Here is a 26,060-nt window from a genome sequence, read left to right as displayed (position 1 = left end):
GTAATGGGGACTGTAGCTGATATATATTTTTTATGAGATTTAACAGAATTAGAGCCTGAACACACATGAGATTAAATTCCAATAAAATCCAAACCTCCTCCTCTAACACCCCCACCCCTTGCTATCCCATGACTTCTCTGGTTATATTGTTAAGGAGGGAAAGAATAAAATGAAAATATTGTAAAAATCACATTTTCTTTTTTTTTTTTTGCTTTTTTTTGGGTTACACCTGGCAATACACAGGGGTCACTCCTGGCTCTGCACTCAGGAATCACCCCTGGCAGTGCTCAGGGGACCATATGGGATGCTGGGAATCGAACCCGGGTTGGCCATGTGCAAGGCAAATGCCCTACCCGCTGTGCTATCACTCCAGCCCTGAAAAAATAATATTTTCTAAGGAGGTAAACTAACATGCATATATCATTACCTTAGTAACAGTATTGCAAACCACAATGTCTGAAAAATGAAGTAGAAAAGTGTCTGCCATCCGGGCAGGCTGAGGGTGGGAAGGAAGGAAGTGGGACATTGGTGAGGGACATGGGTCCTAGCGAAGGGAGGGGTGCTTGAACAGTGTAGGAATGAAACTCAATCATGAACAACTTTGTAACTTGGTATCTCATAGTGATTCGACACATTTTCTTAAAATCGGGAAAAAAAAGAACCCAAAACAATCATGTTTCCTAAGAACTGACGTCCAAAATGTCAGTCAAAAGGGCACATGTTTTCTCTGACGCTCAGTCATGGGCACATGAATGGCACCTCCTTGGCACGGAGCTGGAGACCCAGACGGCCTCTTGGGCGACCCTCCCTGCTGGCCGCGTTCCCTTTAGAGACGGCAGAGACGGCAGACGGGAAAGGACAGACTCCAGATCGCGCCTTGCACAGGAAGTCAGGGTCGCTCAAGCACGTAAGGACAGAACTGTTCCCGGCAGCCGCCGATGGCATTCTTGCCGGATTGCGAAAAGAAATCAAGTTGCAATTACATTTCTGGCTGTACTACGCAGCTACTGCATGGACCCGAATGCGTCTTCTTACTCCTTCCAGAATTGTGACAGAAAGATGTCACATGTGTTAGCAATGCATCTGTATCACAGTTGGTGAAGACAAAGGCAAGAATGATCTTGATGCGTAAAGCTGGCGGAATAGGCATCCCGAATCCCCAAGAAAACACAGTTCCGTTTGCTACGCTGTTATTTATTTATTTATTTATTTATTTATTTATTTATTTATTTATTTATTTATTAGTTTTTGCTTTTCGGGTCACACCTGGCGATGCACAGGGTTACTCCTGGCTCTGTACTCCGGAATCACCCCTGGCAATGCTCAGGGGACCATATGGGATGCTGGGAATCAAACCCAGGTCGGCCACGTGCAAAGCAGCCGCTTCCCCGCAGCCACTGGCCCAAGCGGGAGGACCGCCCACCCAGGCGGGGCTTGGCTCCTCCCTCTCCCTTCCCTTCCTCGCGGGTGTAGACAACCCTGTCGTGTCCGCGGGAACTGCCTGCAGATTATGAGCAGTGGTGTGGCCGCCCGGCGCCTGGAGACTGCTGCAGTGCTCTGCCTCCTTTGCCCTGGTGCCCGCCCAGAGTTGAGCGCACACTTGCCCCGATGCACCTTAGGGTCAGGGGCTCACCGCAGCGCTCCCGCGTGCCGCCCCCCTTCCTGTCTCCTGGCTCTGGAGCGCGCACACCCTGTTAGCTGTGCTCTTGCCGGGAGTGGCCCTCTCCGGGGGGATGGATGCACTCCTGGCTACGGCGGGGCTGGAAACGGCGTGTGGCACCAGGAACAGCCGCCTGGAGGAGCTGCCGGGCGCCAACAGCAGAGCTACCAGGATTGCGCCTGACTCACGTGGGGCGCCAGGGAATTGGGTTTGTGACCACATGCTTGCAAGGCAGCCTTTCTAAGCTCTCCGCGTGTTCCTTTGGGCCCTACCACTCCATTTTTGTTTGTTTGTTTGTTTGTTTTTGCTTTTTGGGTCATACCCAGCGATGCACAGGGGTTACTCTTGGCTCTGCACCCAGGAATTACTCCCGGCGGTGCTCAGGGGATGATATAGGATGCTGGGAATTGAACCCGGGTCGGCCTCGTGCAAGACAAACGCCCTACCCGCTGTGCTATCCCTCCAGCCCCAACCTACCACACCGTCTTAGAAGCGATATGCCATCCCCCTTGACTATCTCCATGGACGAGGTCCAGAGTGAGAGGAGACATCTGTGCAGGGGTGAATGCCCAGACCAGGGCTTGCTGGCAACCATCTGGGACACTGGCCCCCATACTCTGTGACGTCAGCTTCTCCCTCTTTGGGGAGAAATGTTTGAGCCCGGTGAAGGGTACGATTTCGACCTCTCGTCGGTGCCTCTGGAATGTTCCCAGACCTTGCTTCCCACTCTCCTGGGAAATCCCTTCTCCCGTTAGCTTAAGCCGGAAGGTCAGACCACCTGCGCCCCCTGGGTGGCTGTCATGTTTAGACTTCCCGTCACCATCCTCCCCAGCATCACTGTCACCGGGCACCTGGCATACACGTGTCCTTCCACGTCTGGCTATCCTCCTGGGATGGCCACCTCCCTGAGGGGACGCACTCTCCACTGGCCTTTGCATTCCTCGCCCTTGGACCTCACACACCCGGCCATTCCGTTTCAGAACCCAGGTCACATCCGCACCCTGAATTTGTCGTGCCTCCAATCGTTCAGCTTGGGAAAGAACAGATTTAATCCTTTCTCACTGTCACTTCCCTTTTTCTCGCTCTCTTACCCACAAGTGTCCAAGAAGGACACCCCCACCCCCACCCCAGACCTTTGGGGAAAGTACAGGGAATGGTCCCCTGCACTTTTCCTGCACCAGGGCACACCCCGCTCACCCTCTGCTCCACTTCAAATCAGACTCTAAAGGCTAACGACCACTTGAGGGGCGAGGATGTGGCTCGATGGTCACTTTCATGGCCTCCATGCGTGACTCCTGGGTTTGATCCCCAGCATCACAAAAATATGAACAAGATCTAGAGTTGGAGAGAAAGTTAACAGGACTGTAACGCAGGCTTTGCACGCAGGAACCCGAGCTTGGGTCCTGCCCACACGGGCCCCTGCGCACGGCTCAGAATATGCCCCCCACCCCGTGGTTTTCCTCTGGGGATTTTCAGAAGGTTCAGAAAAATTTCTCACTTTGCGGTCTTCCACATTTTCTTCTGTTATTGAGACGGTATAGACTGGCCCTTCAGGCTTCTGTCTTTAAATAGAATCAAGCCTTGATAGACTCTCGGGTCCACAGGAGGGGAGTCACCTGAGAAAGATCCTGGCATGGCTTTCTCTCCCAGAAGGGAGCAATATGATGCCCACCATAGCCATGCCACAGGACCCCACGCTAGGCTGTTTCACTCGAGGCACCCCAGAGGGGGGAGGGGGAGAGCCCTCCCCACCCTAAAGGACCCAGCCCCAGCAGCTACCCAACCGCCGCCATGCTCAAGGCCACTCCCCACACGCTCGGGCCAGGCCTGATGCACAAGTAAACTTATTCTGGACCGCACAGCCGCACGGTCACATCATAAGACACTCCCTTCCCGTTTTCCAAGAGTGACACACCACATCTGATGGGATTCAAATAGTAGGCAACCAACCATAGAGGGAAATATATATATGCATATATATATATATTCAGATATACATGAAAGTTCACATCACTCACACTTGAACAAGTTTGTGATATGTGAAAGGTCTTAATGGCCCCTGCCAAAATTGAACAATCTCCACATGATTCCCTCTATCTTTTTTTGTAGCATTTTCAGCAGTTTTTCATAACAAACAATACAAAATCTATTATTTCAGTTGTGTTTTGGGACAGGGATGGGGGCCTGGGGTGGTGGGGAGGTGTCATGGTGGTGGGATTGGTGTTTGAATAGTAAACGAAATCAAATATTGTGAACTAACTTATAAAATGAAAAAAAATTTTAAAAAGAAAGATCCTATAAGTCCACAAGAATACAATTATTTTTAATGTATTGAGGGCAAGAAGGTGAGCAATACTTGCTCAGAGATGATTCCTGGCTCTGTGGTCAGGACTGACATCGGGCAGTACTTGGGGGGGGACATTGTGTGGTGCTGGGGACCCAACCCGGGGTGGCCATGCCGTAACTCCTAGACCAGCTCTCTCCTTAACTCCCAGACTATCAGGATCTACAGGAATAGACTTTAGGTTTCGAGAGACAGGTCAGTGAGAAGAGCACTTGCCTTGCACGCAGTAGGCCCGGGTGCGATCCCCAGCACCCCATATGGTCCCCGGAACCCTGACAGGAGTAATTCCTGAGCACAGTACCAGGAATAAGCCCTGAGCAGCTCCAGGTTTGAACCTCCCCAACACACACCCCAAAACAGACCAAAAAAGTAATATGTTTTAACTCTTCTGCCAACTCCTCCTACAAAGAGGCCGCACTTTCTTTTTTTTTTTTAATTTTTACATTTTACTTTATAAAGTAGTTCACAATATTTGATTGCATTTAATATTTAAACACCAATTCCACCACCGCACTTTCTAACGTGACTATACATTACAGGAAAGAAAAAACAAACAAACAATAGCTGGTCTTTTGAGAAATGACAGACACTCTTAAATGACAACATTTCCTGAGCACCCGTTGTGCCATGGCATACCAGCGACCAAAGGCTTAATGGTGGTTGTGTAATAAACGACATGTTGGGGGTCTGTTTGCTTCTTTGTCCGGTGCTGGGGATCGGATCCAGGGTGTCCTGCGCATGGAGCATGTGTCCAGCCCCGGAGCTGTCTTCCAGCCCCAACACATGATACTGCAAGCCAGAGTGCCCATACGTGTGTCCGATGGCCATATCCCAAGTTTCTGAACGTGAGACGGGCTTGGCAGCAGGTGGCACTGCTGACATGGGTCCTGGACATACAGAGCAAAGGTGGCCCCTGGCGGACGGGCCAGAGGAAGCCCGAAGAACCGTTTTCTTCTTATCAAAATAGAGACCTGAAAACAGTATCGCATCTCTGGGGAGGCCTGTGGAGATCCAGGCAAAGACGGAGGACATGTGGGTTGGACAGATAGTACGGCGGGTGAGGGGCTTGCCTGGGTAAGTCCTGAGCACCGCTGGGTGTGGCCCAAACCTTGAACAAACAAACAGAGCAGTGAAAATGTTAAGGTTGGTTGGTGATTCCTGTTCTGTCCCCATTTTTTTCACCGCAGGATTCAGAAGGCAACTGAGTATCAGAAAACGATTGTCACAAATCACAGTGAACCAGGTGGGAACTTCAGCGTGTTCTTTATTGGCACAAACCCGCACGGGTGCAGCTGACTCTGCAAAGCGCTTCTTGGTTCGGAGTGATAGAACAGCGGGGAGGGCGAGGGCGTTCACTTTGCATGCAGCTGACCCGGGTTCCATCTCTGGCATCCCATATGGTCTCCGGAGTGTGGCCAGGAATGATTCCTGAGTGCAGAGCCAGGAGTAACCCCTGAGCATCACTGGGTGTGACCCAAAGAGTAAAAAAAAAAAAAAAACAAAAAAAAAAACAAAAACCCACCCAAAATGCTTCTTTCCCTCTGACCATTGTGTGAGCACCTGAGCACCACTAGAAGAAATGTATCCTTCATTGCTTCACTGTTTTCCTTTTTTTTTTTTTTTTTTTGCAGGGGATGGGAGGTTTGGGATTGGCCCACACTCACTGGTGCTCAGGGACAATTCCCAGCTCTGTGCTCTGGAGGCGTGCCCCTTGGTGGTGCTTGGGGGACTATATAGGATGCCAAGGATTGAAACAGGGCTCTGGCCACCACGGCTACGTGCAAGGTGAGTGCCTGGCCACCCGAGCTATCTCTCTGGTCCCCATTTGTTTCTTTATAGCGGGTTTTTTAAAAATAGCGGTATAGGCCAGAGCAACCGTCCAGTGGGCGGGGCGCTTGCCTTCCACATGGCCCTCTGAACCAGCCAGGAGTAAGCCCTGAGCCCTGCCAGGGTGCCTCCCCCCAGCCCCCACCAAACAAACCAAAACAAAAACAAAAGAGTGGTATAATGTAAATCAATATTAAATTAGTTCAGATCTAGTGTAAGGCGGATCAAATCCATACCTGTGGGTTGTCGGAGTTTGTTTTTTAACAGGGATCAACCCATGGTGGTGCGCAGGGGCCCGCTGTCCAGACCCTTGGTGTTGGGTTGTGGGTCCGGGTGCTTGCATTCAGGCCCCACACAATCTAACACGCGCTCTACCCCTTGAGCAATCTCCCGGGCTTTAAAGGACACTGTCGGTTTTATCTGAAGGGTTATGTCAACCTTCCTGATCTCTTCTTTCAACTTGTCTGCAGAAAAGTTGGTTATCTCCGCACAGACCATCTCAACGGATCTGCTGCATTATGCTAATTTGATCTAATAAACATAGCGATTATGGTTATTCTGATTTGACCTAATAGGCAGGAAGTAGCAATATCCTTAAATGCTTCTTTAATGCACAAGGACGTGGAGTTTTAAAAGCCTGAGTATTCCGAGGCCCACTCCCTCAGTTGGGCTGGAGCGACAGCACAGTGGGTAGGGCGTTTGCCTTGCACACTGCCGACCCGGGTTCGATTCCTCTGTCCCTCTCAGAGAGCCCGTCAAGCTACCGAGAGTATCCCGACCGCACGGCAGAGCCTGGCCAGCTCCCCGTGGCATATTCGCTATGCCAAAACCAGTAACAAGTCTCACAATGGAGATGTTACTGGTGCCCGATCAAGCAAATCGATGAACAGTGGGACGGCAGTGCTACAGTGCTACTCTCTCAGTCACCTGGGTAGGGGCTAGCGGCCTGGGGCAGAGCGTGCAAGGTGAAGAAGCTCTGTACCTTGTCAGCACAAAGACTCTGCGTTGGTTTGGGGGTTGCGGAGAGTCCTCCACAGAACCTAGGCTGCTCTGAACCATTTCCCCACAGTTCTTCCCACGCTAACGGCTGGGACTGAAGTCAGAGCAAAGGAAGCCTCTGCAGAGCGGAAGGCTTGCTCGGGATCCGGGAGTGGCCGCTGATGAAATCTCCACCCATTGCGGAATCAAAGATCACGAGGACAGGGTGGTGGCCCACCCGCAGCTAGCCCCCAGGATGTGTCCCTCGCTCACCGAGGGTCCCGCTCCCACTGGGCTCTGTCTCCTTCCCGCCCAGGCCAACTGGAAACCCCGCCACGCCCTCCCAGGCTCTGTTCCAGCCTCATCTGGGGCAGAGTAGGGCCCACCCGGGAGCGTCCCCCCATAAACGTCTCCTGTTTCTTCACTTTACTGGTCTCTGTCCCTCTGTCTGCACGGGGTGAGGTCTCAGACCCTCACAGAGGTCTAGGTGGAATGCCATGTGTTTAGTGTTTGCTTCCTGACTCAATGATCCAGTGATGCTCAAAGTGTGTGTGGCACACACAAGGCTGGCGTCCCTGGCAAGCTCTGACTAGAGAATCCACAGGGCAGTGGCGTCCAATCATCTGTCTTCTACTAATAACAACTTCCCTTCAGAGAAAAGAGGGAGTGGACTGTGGGGCACAGAGTGACCCCGTGACCTGTGCTGAAGTCTTGAATGAAGTGTTACCGTACCCTCTGAAAGACAGGCCAGGGTACAGGACACACAGCTCATCTTCAGCTCGGAAGGGCTCTGAAGAAGTGGGGCGCAGGGTGGGGACGGGGCTCAGCCGTGGAGACTGTCTTGCGTATCTGACTCCTGACAAAGAAAGAAAGAAAGAAAGAAAGAAAGAAAGAAAGAAAGAAAGAAAGAAAGAAAGAAAGAAAGAAAGAAAGAAAGGAAGGAAGGAAGGAAGGAAGGAAGGAAGGAAGGAAGGAAGGAAGGAAGGAAGGAAGGAAGGAAGGAAGGAAGGAAGGAAGGAAGGGAAAGAGAGAGAGAAAGAGAAAGAGAAAAAGAGAAGGAAAGAAAGAAAGGAGAGAGAGAGAAAGAAGGAAAGATAGAGAGAAAGAAAGAAAGAAAGAAGAAAGAGATATAGAAAGATAGAAAGAAAGAGAGAGAAAGAAAGAAAGAAAGAAAGAAAGAAAGAAAGAAAGAAAGAAAGAAAGAAAGAAAGAAAGAAAGAAAGAAAGAGAAAGAGAGAAAGAAAGAGAAAGAGAGAGAGAGGAAGGAAGGAAGGAAGGAAGGAAGGAAGGAAGGAAGGAAGGAAGGAAGGAAGGAAGGAAGGAAGGAAGGAAGGAAAAGAAAAGAAAGAAAAGGAGATCAGGCTCAGGAGGTTCCCGATGTCCGCGGTGCAGATGGAAGCAGCGCAGTGCCTTCGAGCACTTTCTCTGGCTGCCTCGTCGCCTCTCCTCAAGCGTGCCTGTGGTCTCGTGGGGTCTCTTTCACCAGTGGTAGAGACACTCGGCTCAGCGCTCACGGGCCGGCCACCTGCAGTGGACTGTGCCCGTACTCCAGCTCCACCAAGGAGCAGCCCCGCTAGGGGAGGCAGAAGCGCCAGCAGCCCTCCCACCTGGACTGCAGCTCTGGCCCCAATCCGTTTCATCTTCATACATCTTACACGTTTCTACCAACTTTCCTTCGCAATATTTGAATGAAATTTCTACTGTAGCTAATGAAGGCCATGCTGAGATTCAGAGTTTGGGTCTCTATCAGGAGCCAACTATCGCTCAATAATAGTTGATTACAACCAACTATCAGAACATACTGAATCCAAAAATTCTAATTAGAGACCCAACATTTGGCCAGATCCAACTTGATTGTTCCCTCCACCATCACCACCACCAAAAAAAAAAAAAAAAAAAAGAAAACAAAAACAAAGACAGATCCTCCACATATCTTGGTCCTTAACTGCAGGGGGTACTTGGGTTTGTGTCTATCCTGTATTGTCTTTTTCCATACCATTTCCTTGAACTCTCATTTACTCCTATATGCCCATTACTGTCTTGGAGGTGAACTGTCAAATCTTTACTCCCAGCCCCTATGTCTCTGACATTCCGATCCAGATTCTTAACCCATGATGCAGGCAATCAAGCCCGACATGCCACCAGACCGTGTCCTTCTCTCCCTGTGGCAACACAGTCCCTATCTCAATCAGCGACAACTTTCACTAACCTCACCCAAAGGTGAAACTCCTGCCATGTCTTTGACTTTTCCTTCCCCTTTATGTAAATCACTTGCAAAATCTGGCTAGTCTGAGCTCATGGTTCAAGGATACCATTTCTAACCTATGCCAGTTCTTATTAAGCCTTCCTATTCCTATTTCTATCTGAACATTGAAAAAAAAAGTACCTGTTCTCTGCTTCAGGTTTCTCCCTTTACCAAATCAACTTTGGTTATATGAATTACACCATTGTAAAGTTTTGTCAAAAGGTTTTACAAAGTTTGTTATGAAAGGTGCTTCCGTCAGAACTCATTTCCTGCATCTCAGAGGTAAACTCTCTCAATGCCTTGAGTAGACTTGAACTTTTACAGTTTACATCCCATCTTTTAATATTATTCATACTTCTTGATACTTTTTTTTAGAATAGGTACTTTCGGGGGCTGGAGGGATAGCACAGCGGGTAGGGCGTTTGCCTTGCACTTGGCAGACCTGGGTTCGAATCCCAGCATCCCATATGGTTCCCTGAGCACTGCCAGGAGTAACTCCTGTAGATCGCCAGGTGTGACCCAAAAATTAAAAAAAAAGGTACTTTCCTCAGTATTAATGAGGATTTAGCCTATACACCCCATCTCCCAACTACACTCATCTGTTCAGCATATATACCCCAATCTCCTTTTTTAAAATTATATCAGAATTTACATGATACTGGTTAAGAAAATGCAGTTTCCAATTGAAATATTCAAACTATGATTACTCATTCTAGCCTGAATTCTCTATTTCTTGCTAGTAAGAATCAGGCTCTTTTTGTTTTGCAGTTATCTTTGCATTTGTCACTAACCCAATGTCATACTTTCCTTTTGAAAACCTGTTCAAACAGATAGTCCATCTCTCGGTTTCATCTTTGTTTTGCTGTTGTTATTTTGGGGCCACACCCAGTGATGCTCAGGGCTTACTCCTGTTCTCGGGAAACACTCCTGGAGGGGATTGGGGGACCATATGGGGCACCATGGGTCAAACCAAGTTTGCCGCATGTAAGGCAAACACCCGACTCACTGTACTACAGTTCCAGCCCCCGAAGTAACCCTTTAATGAGAGGGAAGGGAATTTTGCTATGTTCAGTCTACATATTTATCTAGATGTCTGCCAAATTTTGAAAGTGAGCATCACTAGCTTTTATTTCCTCTCTCTCTCTCTCTTTTAACTTTATCTCAGCTGAGTGTCAGTTTCATGTATGTTTCTGTGTCTTCTCTTATTGAAGTTCATTCAGAAAAAGAGTTCAATAAATTCATTAACCTGAAGGCGTAATGAATGATAGAATTTAATGTGCTATCTCTCCCCAGCGTATTTAAATTTTGGCAGGGGCTGAGTCTCTAATTTGCCTATGCAAAAGAAATAAAGTTCTAATTGAAGGATTTCAGGCAATCACGTCTAAGTATTTGGGATGCCTTAATCATACTCTCTCAAATCAAACTTTTAGAAGCAGGTTCCATTTGTCCTAGTAGAAGGCTGGTGATAACGTGTCACTTAGAGGCGTTCCAGGCTGTGAACAGATAGTAATAGTATCGGTTCAAGTATAATTCTAGTCGTGTATGTTTTAGAACCTAGATATCAGTGAGTCAGCAGCCTCAATATTGATCTTAATCTAGAGCAAAACCTGCATTTTATTATACTTATAAGAAGTATATAAAGACAGGCCATCAGCAGATGCAAACAACTCTTCAGTAAGCCACTTTCAAGCAGACAGTCGAATACAATTAATGGTTAGAAGGCATTATGAACACACAAAATACCACCATGTAAAGGCATGACAATTAGGTCAAGAGAATAATTAAGCTTAACGACATGAGTAAGCATCTGAAACTATAAATAATAACAAGGATAACAAATTTAATAAACCCACTCTTGATGGAAGCAGACTGGACTAACCACAGTGTATGTTTCGATTTGTAGCAAGAAACAAAGGAAGTTCCGGCAGGAGTGATATCCGGGCTGCTACTGGCCGCAGAGCTGGGAGCAGGGTCAACACTTCCTGGTGCTCCCCAAGAACCAAAAATGAAAATCAAAACAAAACATCAAAAAAGGAAGCCTACAGCACTTCAAGGGTCAAATTTACCGGTGAGCTAGGATATAAGCAACAAAAAATTGGTGGTGGGGGGAGAGAGGGAGGATATTATGCTAAAATTTTAACACTTGACATTCTACCACTCACTACGCCTTCAGGTTAATGAATGTATGGAACTCTTTTTCTCAATGAACTTCAAGTCCCCTCCTGAAACCTTGATTTCTGGCTCTAATATTCTGTCAAATACCAATATCGCCAATAGTAACAATATTGATAATAGCAAAGGTTTAGGTATCACTTACTCGGAACTGGGAACAGTTGCAGTGTTTCACAGATGTCAACAAATCCCCACACGACCTCATGAGGTGGGTATTGGCTGCCCCGCCCCAAGCCTTGTAGGGGACAAAAGGAGAGTCCTCCCACAAGGTGAAACAAATTGCTTTGATAAATTGCCAATGTTGTGGGGGGTCTAAATTCAGGCCACCCACCTCCAGAACACCAAACCCCACATCCCCACTGCCCTTTCTGCCTTTTGTTGGCTCTACAGACTCGATTCTAAACATACATTGTCATCTGGGGTGGTGCAAACTTACCCCACCCTCCCCTTATCAGGACCCTAAAGGCCCCTTGGATGAGAGCCCGCCAGCAGCAGAAACAGCTCTCGGGACACCTGTGTCATCTGCATCAACCCGACCAGACACTCTGCAGTGCCTTGGGGTTTCTCCAGGGCCTAACTAGTTGGCCACAGGCCATTTTACAGGCTTCGAGTTATATGAATTATATGGTTATATGGTTATAACCTGCTTGTCGTGCTTTGGCTTTGACCGATCGCAGGTTTTCCAGGATCACCTGATCGAGGAAATGCACCGTGCCCAGCTATCAAACATGCAACAGATCTCCGGAACCACCTGCCCATTGGTCCACAGGGAGCTTATATGATTGTAACCGATTTTTGTCTTTTTTGGGTCACACCCAGCGATGCTCAGGGGTGACTCCTGGCTCTGCACTCGGGAATTACTCCTGGTGGTGTCCTGGGGGTATGGGGATGCCGAGGATCGAACCGGGGTTGGCTGTGTGCAAGGCAAACGCCCTCCCCGCTGTGCTATCGCTCCAGGCCCCAGAACACATTTTAGAGTGAGCAAAGCCACTCTACCTGCGTAGCTTGATTTGTTATAATTCTTAGCATTCAAGCCCTACCTAGGTCCATGGGGCCTTTGGAACTGCGTGTTTTTCAATCTGCCCTGCCAAGACGCACAGACATATATACACACACACACACACACACACACACACACACACACATATATACATATATATTTGTAAGTGTATATTTATATAAATATATATGGCTGGGCGTATATATATATATATATAAGATCGCAGACATAAATATATATTTATGTCTATAAATATATGTTAATATAAATATATAAAATATATATGGCCGGGCCTATATATATATGGCTGGGCTTTTATATAAGTATATATATGGCAGGCTTATATATATATATATACATATACATATATGTATTTGGGACGTGTTAGTCATACTTTCTGAAATCCAACTTTGCAGACACAGGTCCCTCTTGTCCCAGTAGAAGGCTGGTGATGATGTGTCACAGGCTGTGAATAGAGAGTACTGGTATGTTACTATATATAGTAACAAGTACACACGATAGACATAAATAAATACCTATCTCTAGGGCTGGGCTTCCCTCCCGGATCGTCTGGGAGAAAGCAACGCTGGCAGCGAAAGGCCGAAATTTTTTTTGTTGTTGTTTTAAACTTGCTCACCCAGAAATCATTCCTGCGGGGATTCCCGGCTGCGGGCCGAGGTCCCGGGAGAGCCCGCAGGACGGCGCCCCGAGCGGGCAGCGGCGCGGAGGCGGAGCCCGCGGCCGCCCCCGCCCCCCGCGGCCGCTCCCGGCCCCCCGCGGCGCCCCCTGCAGGCGGTGGCGGGCAGGGCGGGCGGAAGCGGCCCGAGAGCGCGACTGCCACCGTGTCCGAGCCGGAGCCCGCGCCCGCCCGTCCGCGCCGAGCGCCCGTCCGCCCGCGCCGAGCGCCCGTCCCGCCGGCCCGGCCGCCACGTCCCGCCGCCCGCGCCCGCCCGGCCCCGCGCGCGCCGCCCGCGGCCCGCACCGGCCTTCACTCTGGAGCGGCCCCGGCAGCCGCAGCAGGGGCGGCGGCGGCGCATCGAGGAGCTCTCCAGGTCGTCCCGGGAGCGGCTGCTGCAGTCCCGGGACAGGATGTTCTCCAAGTTCACGTCCATCCTGCAGCACGCCGTGGAGGCGGTGAGGCCCGGGGCGCGCGCGCGCCAGCCCGGGGACGCCGCGGCCTACGCGGGCCTGCGGCGCGGGCCTGGGAGCAGGGCCACCCCCCCGTCCCCCGCCGGGAGCCTCGGCCCGGCCCGGCCCGGCCCGGCCCGGCCCGGCTCGGCCCGGCCCGCCCGGCCTCCGAGCTGGGCCACCCCCCTTCCCCGGGGAGCCCCGGCCCGGCCCCGAGCAGGGCCACCCCCGCCCCGGGAGCCTCGGCCCGGCCCGGCCGCCGAGCAGGGACCCAGCCCCGGGAGCCTCGGCCCGGCCCGGCCCAGTCCAGCCCGGCCTCCGAGCCAGGCCACTCTGCGGGCCACCACCCCCTCCCGCTCTCACCCCCGCTCTCGGCCGCCGCCGGGGACCCCCAGTCCTCTCTGCACTGGACCCCCCCCCCCGGCCTCTCGACCCGGGAACCCTCGCCCGCCCCAAATGGGGACCCCCCCCAACCCTTCCGACCCGGGGACCCTCGCCCTCCCCGCACGGGGACCCCCAACCCTCCCGATCCGGGGACCCTCACCCTCTCCGCTCAGGGACCCCCAGCCCTCCCGACCCGGCCGGGACTCGTTGCTCCCTGTGCGGCGAGGCGAGTACCTGGCGGGGGTCCCCGGGAGCTCGCCCGGACGCCCTGACCCGCCCTGACCGTTAACCTGCTCTTGGGTTGGGGGGGAAGTGGAGCAAGACAAAAGAAGCGTCGCCGGGGGTCTCAGGGGCTTGGGGTGGGTGGGGTGCAGGAAAGGTGTGCCCCGGCCCTCCGGGACCCCTTGTAAGGCCACCGGCAACCGGATTCGGCTGCACCTTTCGGAATCGGGGTGAAAGGCGGAGTGTTTTGTTTTGTTCTGTTTTTTTGGGGTGGGGGGTCTCATCGGGCGGGGACGCGACAGCTCCGGGCAGTGGCCGGGCCCGCGACCATCTGTTTCCGTCGCGGCCGCGCTTCCTGCACGGGCTCGGCTCGTCCTGCGATTGTGCTCCTGGGGCAGGGGCCGGATCCAGCCCCGCAGCCCGGCGGCCGGGACCCCCGGAGAGAAAGATGGGGCGCAGGGGCCACGCGCGTCTAGCTCGGCTCTCCCGCCCTCCCCGGGGAGAACCCCGCCCCCACCCAGGCCCCCATCGGAAAGTGCATCCGGGGTAGAAACGGCTGCTGGGCTAATTTTTTTTTTTTAATGTCATTCTCTTTGGACGTTCCTGGTGTGTGATGGAACAGCTTTAAAAGCCACACGGCTTTTTGTTGTTGTTGTTGTTCATGTTGGTCGCTGGCAGTGGGACCAATTTTTTTAGGGTCAGATAGGTTACAGGATACAATGGATGTAAACATTGTTTTAACAATGAAAAGTCTGGTAACGCGTAGTTTAAAAGCTAGGTGACAAATGTTTACTAATGAATTGAGCTGTGCTCCAAGTTCTTGGGGTGTGGGTGGGGACGGGTTTTTAATCATTAAAGGTATTAAGCCCGAGAGTGACACGTTTCCGTCCTTAAGAAAGCTTTGACCGTGTTCCTTAGACATAGCCCATCTTACAGCCCATTTGGAGAGGATTTATATTCATAAAGGCAGTGCTGTGAATGCATTTATTCCTTCACTTACACCAAGCGTCTTTAAGTTTTGGCATTGACCTGGGATAATTGGGAATGGAAATTTGTTACATTATTTGTATGCATTCTGTGTCAGGCTGATAGTTGCAGAAATGAGTACTTAGAAGAAGACAGATGGCTTTCAAGCTCTCCTGGGGAAGCTCATTTTTGTCCTGAAGCCTGGGTTTTTTTTTTGTTTTTTTTTGTTGTTGTTGTTGTTTTGTTTTTTGGTCTTCTTTCTCTCCTGTAATCTATCTGAATTGTTTGACCCTGCTCTGTGATATCCACTTTTTTTGCTGAGTTAGTGAGAAAAAGGCTTAGTGGATTATATTCGCCTGATCCATCAACTCATAAATTGTATTTAGAAATAGTGTTTTTATTTGCTTATGGTTATTTTTTACCTGAACTGCCTCCCAGTTTATCTTGATTGGAGGTTCAATCTTATGAAAACATTTTGGTTTGCTTTTTTTTTTTTTAACCCCTTTCAGCGTTCTCTCTTGGCAAGGAAATCATCATGATCAATAAAGCAGCCTTTGGTAGGGGCTGTTTTTTTGTTTTTTGTTTTTTTTTTTTTGTCCTAGCTCAAGATTGATTCCCATAGGTTCCCTTCAGTTTATTTGCTTGCATATTCTTCTGAAACTAATTTTGGCAGTTCTCTGGTGGTTTCACTAGCGTTTTTTAATTTTAGTTTGGGGGAGCACATCTGGCAGTGTGAAGGGCTTCCTCCTGCTCTACTCAGATATCCATATGCAGTGGCACTGCACTGTAGCACTGTTGTCCGTTGTTCATCGATTTGCTTGAGTGGGCACCAGTAACATCTCCATTGTGAGACTTGTTACAGTTTTTGGCCACGGGGAGCTTGCCAGGCTCTGCTGTGTGGGCGGGATACTCTCTGTAGCTTGCTGGGCTCTCCGAGAGGGATGGGGGAATCGAACCTGGGTCGGCCGGGTGCAAGGCAAATGCCCTACCCGCTGTGCTATCATTCCAGTCCCATACGCAGTACCAGGGAATAAATGCAGGTTGGTGGCAGCATGGCCAGCGCCCTCCCCACTGTTCTCTGCCTGTCTCTTCATGCGTTTTTTTCTGTCCTTGTGATTTCTGTGCTCAGGGAGCCTGCTCGGATACTGCATTGGGACGTGAATGCTGATGGGACCTTTTGCATTTGTAAACTTGTGGGAGTCTGTCTTAGAACTATTTTTCGAGCCATATTTGATATTTTTAACTCCGTTGGATTGGGAATTATACCTGGGAGTACTCTGGGTCTACCCTGGCTGAGTTCCTGGGAGCATCCAGCTAGAGGTGGTAGGAGAACCACGTGCCAGGGATGGATCCTGGGGCACCCTCATGCCTTTTGAGCTGTTTCCCAGCCCCGACTTTTTAGGTTTCTTTTTTCAAATGGGATCAACCTTCAAATGATTTTTAAGGGTTGATTGGATACATAATCATTTGATTCATTTAAATAAGGTTTACTGTTTTCCTCACTTTTTTTTTGGTCTTGGGGGGGGTCACATTTCCTTTTTTTAAGATTTGAAAATATTAAGCAAGCTAGTTTAAATTCATACTGTGGTCAAAGCCAGAAATTGTAAAGTAATTCCTGCCTCTTAAAAAAAAAAAGCCAGTCTTCCTTTTGGCACAGATTTTCCAGCGGAAAATTAAACTAACCACCTTCTGGTTAGTGCAGTTCAGTATTTGTGAAGAGCCAGTTGGTACCGTTCAGTATTTGCTGAGGGCTGTCAGGACTGTGGCATTTGGAGGTCTCGTGTGGCTGCATATGCGGTCACGTGTTCCAGGAACTCCGGGATCTGTGGAATTGGTGTGATTCTCAGCCTGCCGCCCACCCAAGGGCGCCCCAGAGTTTTAATCCCCAGGACCGGGACACCAGTGAGTTGTCCCTCTCGGCATCTCCTCTGAGGTTAGCCCCTCTTCCCGCACCCCAAGGCCTGGAACACAGGCCATTAGAATGACTGTGTGTCCGTCGTCCGCCACAGCAAACCCTGCTTGCTTTGGTTTTGTTTTTTTGGAATTGATTCGTCATTGATTGGGGCTGTTCTGTGGAAGGGCCTGGCAGTGGCACGGCTGGAGGGCAGAGCTTCCCGGAGGATGACCAGGACGGGTCGAGCTCAGGAAGAAAGGCTTTCCTCTTTCACTCCGTTTCAGCAGAACTTGTTTTTGGCAGTTTGAATGCAGTGCAACGTCTTCTTTCAAGAATTGCTGTTAATAGGTGATGGTAGTTGTGGAGGCCTGAAATTCTTGGTGTTTTGTTTTGTTCAGCTTTGGGCTTCCCAAGGGGGTCGGCGGAGGGGACACATTTCCAGCAATGCAGTCCCAGTGGTGTAGACCTGAAAGTTCTTTCAGTGCTCCTGGCCCCTGGGTCTGTGGGGGAGTTGGGGCGAGGACGGGGGGTCACTTGATGCCAGGGATCAAGCTCCTGGCCTTTGTATGAAAGGCCCTTTGAACCATACCCTTAGCCCCGGGATCAGCAGTTTTTATTTCTGTATGGTTTGGGGACCATACCCGCAGTGCTCAGAGGTAACTCCTGGCTCCGGGGACCCTGTGGGGTGCTGGCGATTGAGCCTGTGGCAAAGTAGTGCTCTACCTGGCAAAGCTGTGTCTCTCCAGCCCCAGTACCGGCATTTTTTTTTTTAAGTCCACTCTGCCAATGGGATCAAAACCTCCAAGCATACATATATAGTGTTTCCTTCCTTCCTTCCTTCCTTCCTTCCTTCCTTCCTTCCTTCCTTCCTTCCTTCCTTCCTTCTTTCTTTCTTTCTTTCTTTCTTTCTTTCTTTCTTTCTTTCTTTCTTTCTTTCTTTCTTTCTTTCTTTCTTTCTTTCTTTCTTTCTTTCTTTCTTTCTTTCGTCACACCCAGCAATATTCAGGGGTTACTCCTGGCTCTGCACTCAGGAATCACTCCTGGTGGTGCTCGGGGGACCATAAGGGATGCTGGGAATCGAACCTGGGTCGGCCGCGTGCAAGGCAACCCCCCTACCTGCTGTGCTGTATCACTCCAGCCCCTGTAGTGTTTTCTTAAGTGTATCGTGAACAACGGGAGGACAGTGCTACAGTGCTATTCTTTTCCCACTGTTGCCGTCTGTAGCTGCAGCCATTCATCCAGCAGATGTTCTATGAGTCTGCCTTGGGTGCCTGCCGCAGGCCTTCTGGGGCCTTGCTCACGGGGCGCTCACTGGCCGTGGGGAGAGCCAGCCCAGGGTGCAAGGATGGAGGGCCCCAGCTCCCGCCTCTGTCTCTTGCTTCTGCTCTGGGCGAGTTACTTAATCTTCGTACGTTTCCGCTTCCTATTTGTAATTTAGAAACCCTTACACTTGTCTCAGGCAGTTGTTGTAAAAATTAAGATGAACTTGGAGGCAGGAGAGAGAGTCCAGTGGTCAAGGCGCTGGCCTTGCACGCAGGGAACCTGCCTTCTCTCCCCGGCACCCTGTTATGCTCCCCTGAGCACCACCAGGCGTGATCCCTGAGCACTGCCCCATGCGCGACAAGTACCGGAGATGAGCTCCTCTGCACGACGGCTTCGTGCTCGGTGGTCGTCAGCCAGCCTTGTTTTTGTGTTGAAGAGAGCGACCGGCTCTGTCGGGGTGGGGGCAGATGTTTAAAGCTGTCGGCGGGCGAGAGGAGGCCTCGGGTGGACTTTTTCAAAGATCTGGGGGCCCGGGGCGGGATTCAGGCAAATGCAGCCAGACCAGGTGGTCACTGTGTGGCTTGTGCAAGGCCAGCGCTGGTGGGAAATGGCCAGTGTCAGGCCTCCAGCCTGGTGGTTACTTCGGAGGGACATCCCAGGGTTGTGGTTACCGTGAGGTGTCCTTAGTCGCGGCTTGTTGTGAGAATTCGGGCCGGCGTGGCACAGGGCAGCCGCAGAGCCTGGCCCAGGCACCCCCTGAGCGTTGGTGACACTAGCTGTGTGCCCGCTGAGTGGGAAACGGGGGCTTCCGGGGTGAGAAGATGGCAGCCTCGCCCTCGCGGAGGGGACCTGGAGCCGGAGGGGGACTGTTGTGGGCGGAGCCCTGGGGACCTTCCTGAGAAGGCACCACCCAGCCGCGCTCAGCCCGGGCCAGTTCGGGCAGAGGTGGCCACTTGCCTGGGCTTTCAGAAATGTAATATTTTCTGTATTCAGTAAGTTGGCACCAGTGGTTCCCCCTCACCACCGTCCCCAGCACCACTGGGGTGATCCCTGAGTGCAGAGGAAGTCCTAATTGAGCACAGCCAGGTGTGGCCCAAGAGCCAAAAAAAAAAAAAAAAAGAGAAAAGAAAAGAAGTTGATGCTAATTTTGTCTAGAACTGAGCTCTTATGGGAGGGGCCTGCCGGACACTGGTAGAGAGAAACGGGCACCAGGCGGTGAGTGTGCTGTTGGCATGATGTAGGTATGAGACGTGTAAGCAACACTATCGTATAATCCTGGTACTGCAACAAAAGTGCAAAAAAAAAAGTTATCACCGATTTGAATCCTCTCTGCTGATTCACCGATCTTTCCTTCTTTCCTTTCTCTTTCTTTCTCTTTTTTTTTTTTGAGGGGGGTTTACCAGAGCATAATCATTTTTTATGCAGTGATCACTGAATCACTGGCATCCCATTATTTATCAATTTGCGCAAGTGGGCACCAGTAACGTCTCTGTTCCTCCCAGCCCTGAGATTTTTGCAGCCTCTCCTTACTCGTCTTTCCTAACGATGGGAGGCTCTTTCAGGGTCAGGGGAATGAGAGCTATCGTTACTGTTTTTGGCATATCGAATACACTGGGTAGCTTGCCGGGCCCTGCCCGTGGGGGTGGGATACTCTCAGGAGCGTGCCGGGCTCTATTTTATGCAGTGATAAAATAGGTGATTTGCATGTTAGAATTAGTAATGAAAGGAGCTCATTTATTAGGAAGTTTTACATAAATAAGGAAATTTATTCCTGTTTGAGCAAAATTGTTGCTAAACCAAGTTATTAGCAATTTAGAAATGTTTCCTTGTCAACTAAAATAGGTTTCTTGCTGACACCTGGGAAGAGATGTGTCCCCCGCCCCCAGCACCGGCTCCTGCTGTGATCTGGCTGTAAGCCGCCCCCCCTCCCCCACACACACACACACACGACTTCTGAGTTACCGCTGTGCCCTGACCAGGTGCTGTCCTTCCTTGGAGGCCCAGAGGGTGCCTGGGGACATTGTAACCATGTGGCATATTTGCATTTCAGGAGCCAGGGCGCTTCTCTCTCTCTCTCTCTCTCTCTCTCTCTTTTTCTCTTTGGGTCACACCTGATGATGCACAGGGGTTACTCCTGGCTCAGGCACTCAGGAATCACTCCTGGCAGTGCTCAGGGGACCCTGTGGGATTCTGGGAATCGAACCCGGATCAGCCGCGTGTAAGGCAAACACCCTACCCGCTGTGCTATCACTCCAGCCCCGGCACTTGTTTTTTTCCGTCCTTAAGTTTTCCTTCTGCAGGGACCTACACAGCAGCGCCTGTGCGCCAGGGGCCACTCCCAGTGATCCTTGGCCGGGCGATGGCCGCTTGGCAGTGAGGTGCTCCGGCCACCTGTCGTGCTGAGGGCCACTCTTGGGGTGCTGGTAGGGAGGACAGCAGCACCCCGGGCTGCACTGGTGCTCTGGGGGCCAAGTGCTACCTGGGGTCAGACTTGGGCTCTTACCCCTCTGAGCTGTCTCCACTTGGACACGTCCCAATTGTGAATAAAGTTGACTTACAAACACCAGCACAGAAACTGTATATGCATGTACATATACACACACATACGCATATACACACAAACGTACACACCTACACATCTAAGATGAAACGGATTCTAAAGATAGCTAGCTTAGCTGACTAAAACGTTTTTTCAATCTAACATTGTCAGGAGTGGGACTGGGGAGATAGTACAGCCGGTAGGGCATTGGCCTTGCACACAGCTGACCTGGGTTCGAGCCCCAGCATCCCATAGGGCTTCTCAGGCACCGCTAGGAGAGGTTCCCGAGCGTAGAGCCAGCAGTATGTCCTGAGTGTTTGCCAGGTGTGACCCCGAAATAAACTGGAGTTGTCAGGAAGATGGTTCTGTTCTCCCGGGCTCAGTTTTCTTCTTCCTTAACTTGAGTTTTGTTGCTTAAGAGGATCCGTACCCGCAGCGGGGGGGCTCCCTCCTGTCGGTGCTGGGAACTCAAGCCCGAGGATCCCGCTGCAGAGAAGGCGGTGCTCTCTCCCTAGTTGCCACTGCGGGTCCGCTCTGAAGGGTCGTCATCCGAAAGGCGTTTGTGGTTGGTTGTCTTTAAAGCTCTTTGACAGAGCTCATCAAACTCTTTTAAAAAGTCATCTTATTTTGCTTGCAAATGAGACGGCTTCGTACGTTCTTTTCATCCCTTCCCGTGCACTGCAGAGTGGGGTGACTGGCAGGAGCCGGCCAGCGGGCACTACCAGGTGGAGCGTTGTTCAGACCCACGTTTGCCCTATGTCTCTTTCAGCCGGGTTGAAAAACGCTTCGGATGTCTGCGGCCCGTGTTCCTGTTTTGCTCACTAGCGTGACGCTGTTTGGGCTTGCACGTTGAGCTCTCTGTTGGGGACTCCCAGAAGTCGAGGGGTGCCCCGACCTCTTGGTGAGCGTGGAAGGTGACAGAGCCCGCCGCGGCGTGGGTCCCCAGAATAGAAGCCTGTTTGTTCTGACGTTAGCAGGGGCAGCCCTGCGGTTCTGAGCTGGTCGAGTGGGACCAGGGGCGCCTTCCCGCCTCCTCACTCTTGGTCGAGGAAAAGAACCTCCCGGAAGGTACAGCCAGATAGTCTCAGACCTTTAGCACACATTTGAAATCCTTGTAAGTAAGTTTCCTGCTTGTGAGGCAGAGACTTGAAAAAATGTCTGTCGTTTTGGTCTTAAAATTTGGAAGAGGGTTTGGGGGTTGAGGAGGCGGGCGGCACGCCCTGAAGTTCGCTGTGAGGGCTGGAGACTGACCAGGCCTTTGCTCGGTCCCCCTCACCGCTGGCCCCTGCGTCCACCCCCAGCCCTAGCTGCTGGGCAGAGACTGGGCTGAACCGTAGGGCATTTTTGACTGTGGAATTTAAATTGGTAGTTTCTCAGTCAAGTAGTTGTTTTGCAAAAAAAAAAAAAAAAGTTTTCTATAACTATGTTACTGAAAGTCAGGAGCAGTTTCCATCTGATTGTAGGTTGACTTTGGTGTCTGAGCCGCTGCTGGTGATGTGTAACTAATTACAGAGCGGGGCTGTGCTCTCTAGCCTGTCAAAGTCCTAGGTACAAAGATCCCTGGTTATTGATAATTTCATTTCACTGACCCTTTAGTACTAGGGTGTTGCATTTTTAATGCTCTCATGTTTGAAAACAAGTTTCAGGGGCGGAGGGAAGAAACTACTATGGTGGTTTAATAGCATTGTTGACAGACAACTTTTTGTCAACACTGTTTGCCCTTTCAATAAATCCTGTTTACTTTCTGGGATTTCACTCATTTTGTTTCTCTTTGATATCGGACACCTGGAATCAGCTTGAAAGTCACCGGATTTCCCTTTTGTTTCTGTATCGTTCATTAGTGGATAAACTCCAGTTAAGACCTGGGGGCCCGGGCCGGGGGAGACTGTTTAAGAAAATGCTATTCTCGGGGCTCGAGCGATAACACAGCGGGTAGAGCGTTTGCCTTGCATGCGGCTGACCCGGGTTCGATCCCCAGCATCCCATATGGTCCCCTGAGCACCGCCAGGAGTAATTCTTGAGTGCAAAGCCAGGAGTAACCCTTGTGCGTCGCCAGGTGTGACCCAAAAAGCAAAAAAAAAAAGAAAATGCCATTCTCTTAATTGTCCTGTCTTTCGTGTGTGTTTGCAGCTCGCGCCTTCTCTTCCTTTGCAAGAAGACTTCGTTTACCACTGGAAGGCGATCACCCATTACTACATCGAGACTTCAGGTGAGAGCCGTGCTGGTGCGGAGTCAGCAGGATCCCTGACGTGCTGACCCGTGTCCCCGGTAGTTCCTAGAGTCATTGTCACGTACATTCATAAACAGTTTTACTTTGAGCTCCTCTTTGAGAGTCATCAGACCGCCGCTCGGGGCCAGAGAGCCAGTCCAGGGGCTGGAGCGATAGCACAGCGGGTAGGGCATTTGCCTTGCATTCGGCCGACCCGGGTTCGATCCCCAGCATCCCATATGGTCCCCTGAGCACCGCCAGGAGTAACTCCTGAGTGCAAAGCCAGGAGTAACCCCTGTGCATCGCCGGGTGAGACCCAAAAAGCAAAAAAAAAAAAAACAGAGCCAGTCCAGGGGTCGGGCACTTAACGGACCCGGGTTCCACCCTGTGCACCTCACGTGGCCCCCGAGCACAGAGCCAGGAGTCAGGCCAGAGCACCACTGGGAGTGACTCGGGTCACCTCGCCCCTCAGTCCCAAACACCTGTCATGTGTAGGCATTGCTCTGGGCCCTGGGGACAGAGCAGTCACGCAGGCCAGATTCCTGCCCTACTGGGTCGGGGGAGGCAGGCAAACCGTGTGTGAAATGCCGAGTGTTTTCGGGGGAGCGCGTGGGCTTGGAGCCTCGGGGCCGTGACCTCTCAGGTCAGACAAGGCCTCGCCAACCCGGTGACTTCTGGGCCCCAGCTCTCGGAGAGAGGAAGCACGCCGCGGGGCCTGGGTGTCTCAGGAAGTGGACCCCGTGCCAGGCCCTAAGGCCACGGCGCGTGGCTGTCTCGCCTGTTCCAGGGCCTGGCAGCAGTTCGGTGACCCAGAAGCCGGGTGGGAGACCCAGGCCCGGCACGCCGTGGCTCACGCAGGCCTCGGGAGCCGGGCCCAGGGCCCCGGCCAGGCCAGGGAGCCCTAAGAGGTGTCATGTGACCTGTTGTTGTAACCGGAATCCCTCTGGCTTTGGTAGGCAGAAGTTAGATGGAAGGGAGGCCAGCTGAAGCCAGTGGGAAAGTTCAGGAGGGGCCTGGGGGCAGGAAGGGATTGCCCTGGGGGCAGGGAGGGATTGCCCGCAGGTTTGTTCGGAAGGGAGCTTTGATGAAGGGCTGGGTGTGAGAGAAGATGACCACGTCCAGTGGGTAAGGCGCTTGCTTTGCCCTCGGCGGGCCTGAGTTCGATCCCCTGCCTCCCACCTGTGACTCCGCCAGGAACGATTCCTTTAGGGCAGTGAGAATATGAGCTCGGGGCCTATCTGCAGTTTTGAGTTTAGATAGTGGGGAAAATTTAAAAGGTCACCTGCGAAAGGGACAGCTGAAGAACCAGGTGTGTAAGAGCCTCTGGGCTGTTGGAGAGACAGTCTAGGATAAGATATCTGCCTTGCGTGGAGTTAATCCCGGGACAGTCCCTGGTGCCACCAGGACTGACCCTTGAGCACTGCTGGGTGTGTCATTTCCTCCCCTGTCCCCCAGAAAGAATATTGAGGCATGTTAAGTTTGAAATGTCCATTCCAATTGGATATGTCAGAAATACAGTTGAAAATTGGAGTCTGGGTCCAAACAGGACTCGTGGGATTTTAGGCTGCGAGGCCGATGCGGTTGGCTCGGGGTGAGGCCATCGGAGAGAAAGGCGGCGGGCGCCGAGCTCGGGCTGCCCGGGAGAGACTGGACTTTGGACCCCCGGCTTTGATGTTCAGTGGACGTTTAGAGATTGGGAAGATGAAATCAGTGGCAGGCAAAGGAAACTGCTCGTCGCCAGTGAGGTCGAAGGCATCTGTGCAGGAGCCGAGGCCTGGGGGCCGGGAGAGGGGCCGGGCGCATGCGCAGTGAATAGTGTGGGCTGCTGGCCCTCGCGGAGTTAGTCCTCTTGTCTAGGGTCACGGTGAGGGCAGGGCTATGAGAGAAGAGCTGATGGGAATGACGTCCCGTTGTTGCTGGTCAGGAGCCCATCAAGCACCGCTCTGAACTGGAGGGTCGCTCCCAGCAGTGCCCAGGGGCCCCTGTGGTACTGGGGATGAAGCTAGGCCTCTCGCGTGCAAAGTGCTCAGCCCATGACGCCGTCGGAGGCCCTGAATGGGCCACGTGGATTGGCGTCACCCGTCTTCCCTGGGGCTGTGCTGCGGATCGAACCCAGGGCGTGAGGTGGATATTCTCCCGCCGAGCCCCACTCTCAGCTGAGACGCCTCCTTGAGCAGTGCTCGTGCGAGAGGGCTCCATGAGGTGGAAGACTGAGAGGCAGCGCCTCGGGCCGGGAGATCCCTGCCTCCACCTGGTCCCCTGAGCGCCACTGGGGACACCCTCCAGGCAGAGTCCCATTCTGAGTTACCCCTGAGCACTGCGGGCGGCAGCCCCCAAACCCAACCAGAGACAGTTCCAGGCCCCCCACCCCCTCTTTCCTTCCCTTTGCTGCTCGGAGGTCACTGCCTGGAGTTGCCGTGCTCATCCACGCGTGACTGGTGTGGTGGCACTGGGAATGACAGGTGACAAGGAATGTGAAAGAATGAGATTCTCAGGTTGGGAATATCCCAGGGGCTTGGCCCTCCCACCCCTTTGCAACTTCCCAGCTATCCTTATGACCCACCAACAGTCATCAGCACCTAAAGGAAACAAGAATTAGTTTGTTTCAGTGCAACTTTATTTAGAAAGCAGGTGGCGGAGCTGGATTGTCCCCTGTGAATGGGGGCTAGAGTAGTGGGGGCGGGGTGGGGGGCAGTGGAGACCCCGGCCGCACACCGGAAGGCCCAGCGCACAGAGTGGGGAATTGTTTCCTGGGCAGACTGTGGGCCAGGGGATTGGGCTCAGCATTTTATTTTTAAATTCTTATTTTTATTTGGATTTGGGGCCCACTCCCAGCTATGCCCAGGGGCTTCTCAGGACCCTGTGTTTGGGGTCACTCGGGCAGTCTTTGGCGGACCTCGTGGGTCTAAAGATTGAACCGGGTTCCACGGCATGCACACACCTTAGCTCTTGCTTGTTACTGTCTCTGACCCCGAATTGTGGGTTTTGGTTTTTTTTTTTTTTGTTAGCTTTTTGGGTCAGACCCGGCGATGCACAGGGGTTACTACTCAGGAATCACTCCTGGTGGTGCTCGGGGGACCATATGGGATGCTGGGGATCAAACCCAGGTTGGCCACATGCAAGGCAAACACCCTACCTGCTGTGCTATTGCTCTAGCCCGGATTGTATTTTTTAAAATATACTTGCTGATTATTCAGTAAGTCAGAATCATACTGTATATATGTGCATA

The 26,060-nt window shown here is 51.7% G+C and overlaps 1 protein-coding gene across 1 annotated transcript in view; it reads left to right on the top strand.

Moving 5' to 3' along the window:
• The first annotated feature begins 13,171 nt into the window (after positions 1–13,171).
• The window catches only part of FHIP2A (FHF complex subunit HOOK interacting protein 2A), a 41,235-nt gene continuing 28,346 nt past the window's right edge, over positions 13,172–26,060 (top strand). The window contains exons 1-2 of the mRNA XM_055119230.1: positions 13,172–13,360; positions 22,753–22,831. Of these exons, the coding sequence (XP_054975205.1) occupies positions 13,316–13,360; positions 22,753–22,831 (124 nt within the window). The 5' untranslated portion in view covers positions 13,172–13,315. The remainder of the gene's footprint in view (positions 13,361–22,752; positions 22,832–26,060) is intronic.

Source organism: Sorex araneus, chromosome 11, assembly GCF_027595985.1.
Source record: "Sorex araneus isolate mSorAra2 chromosome 11, mSorAra2.pri, whole genome shotgun sequence".
NCBI lineage: Eukaryota > Metazoa > Chordata > Mammalia > Eulipotyphla > Soricidae > Sorex > Sorex araneus.
Note: the sequence above shows the minus strand (reverse complement) of the source record. Positions and strands in the feature narration are given on the sequence as shown.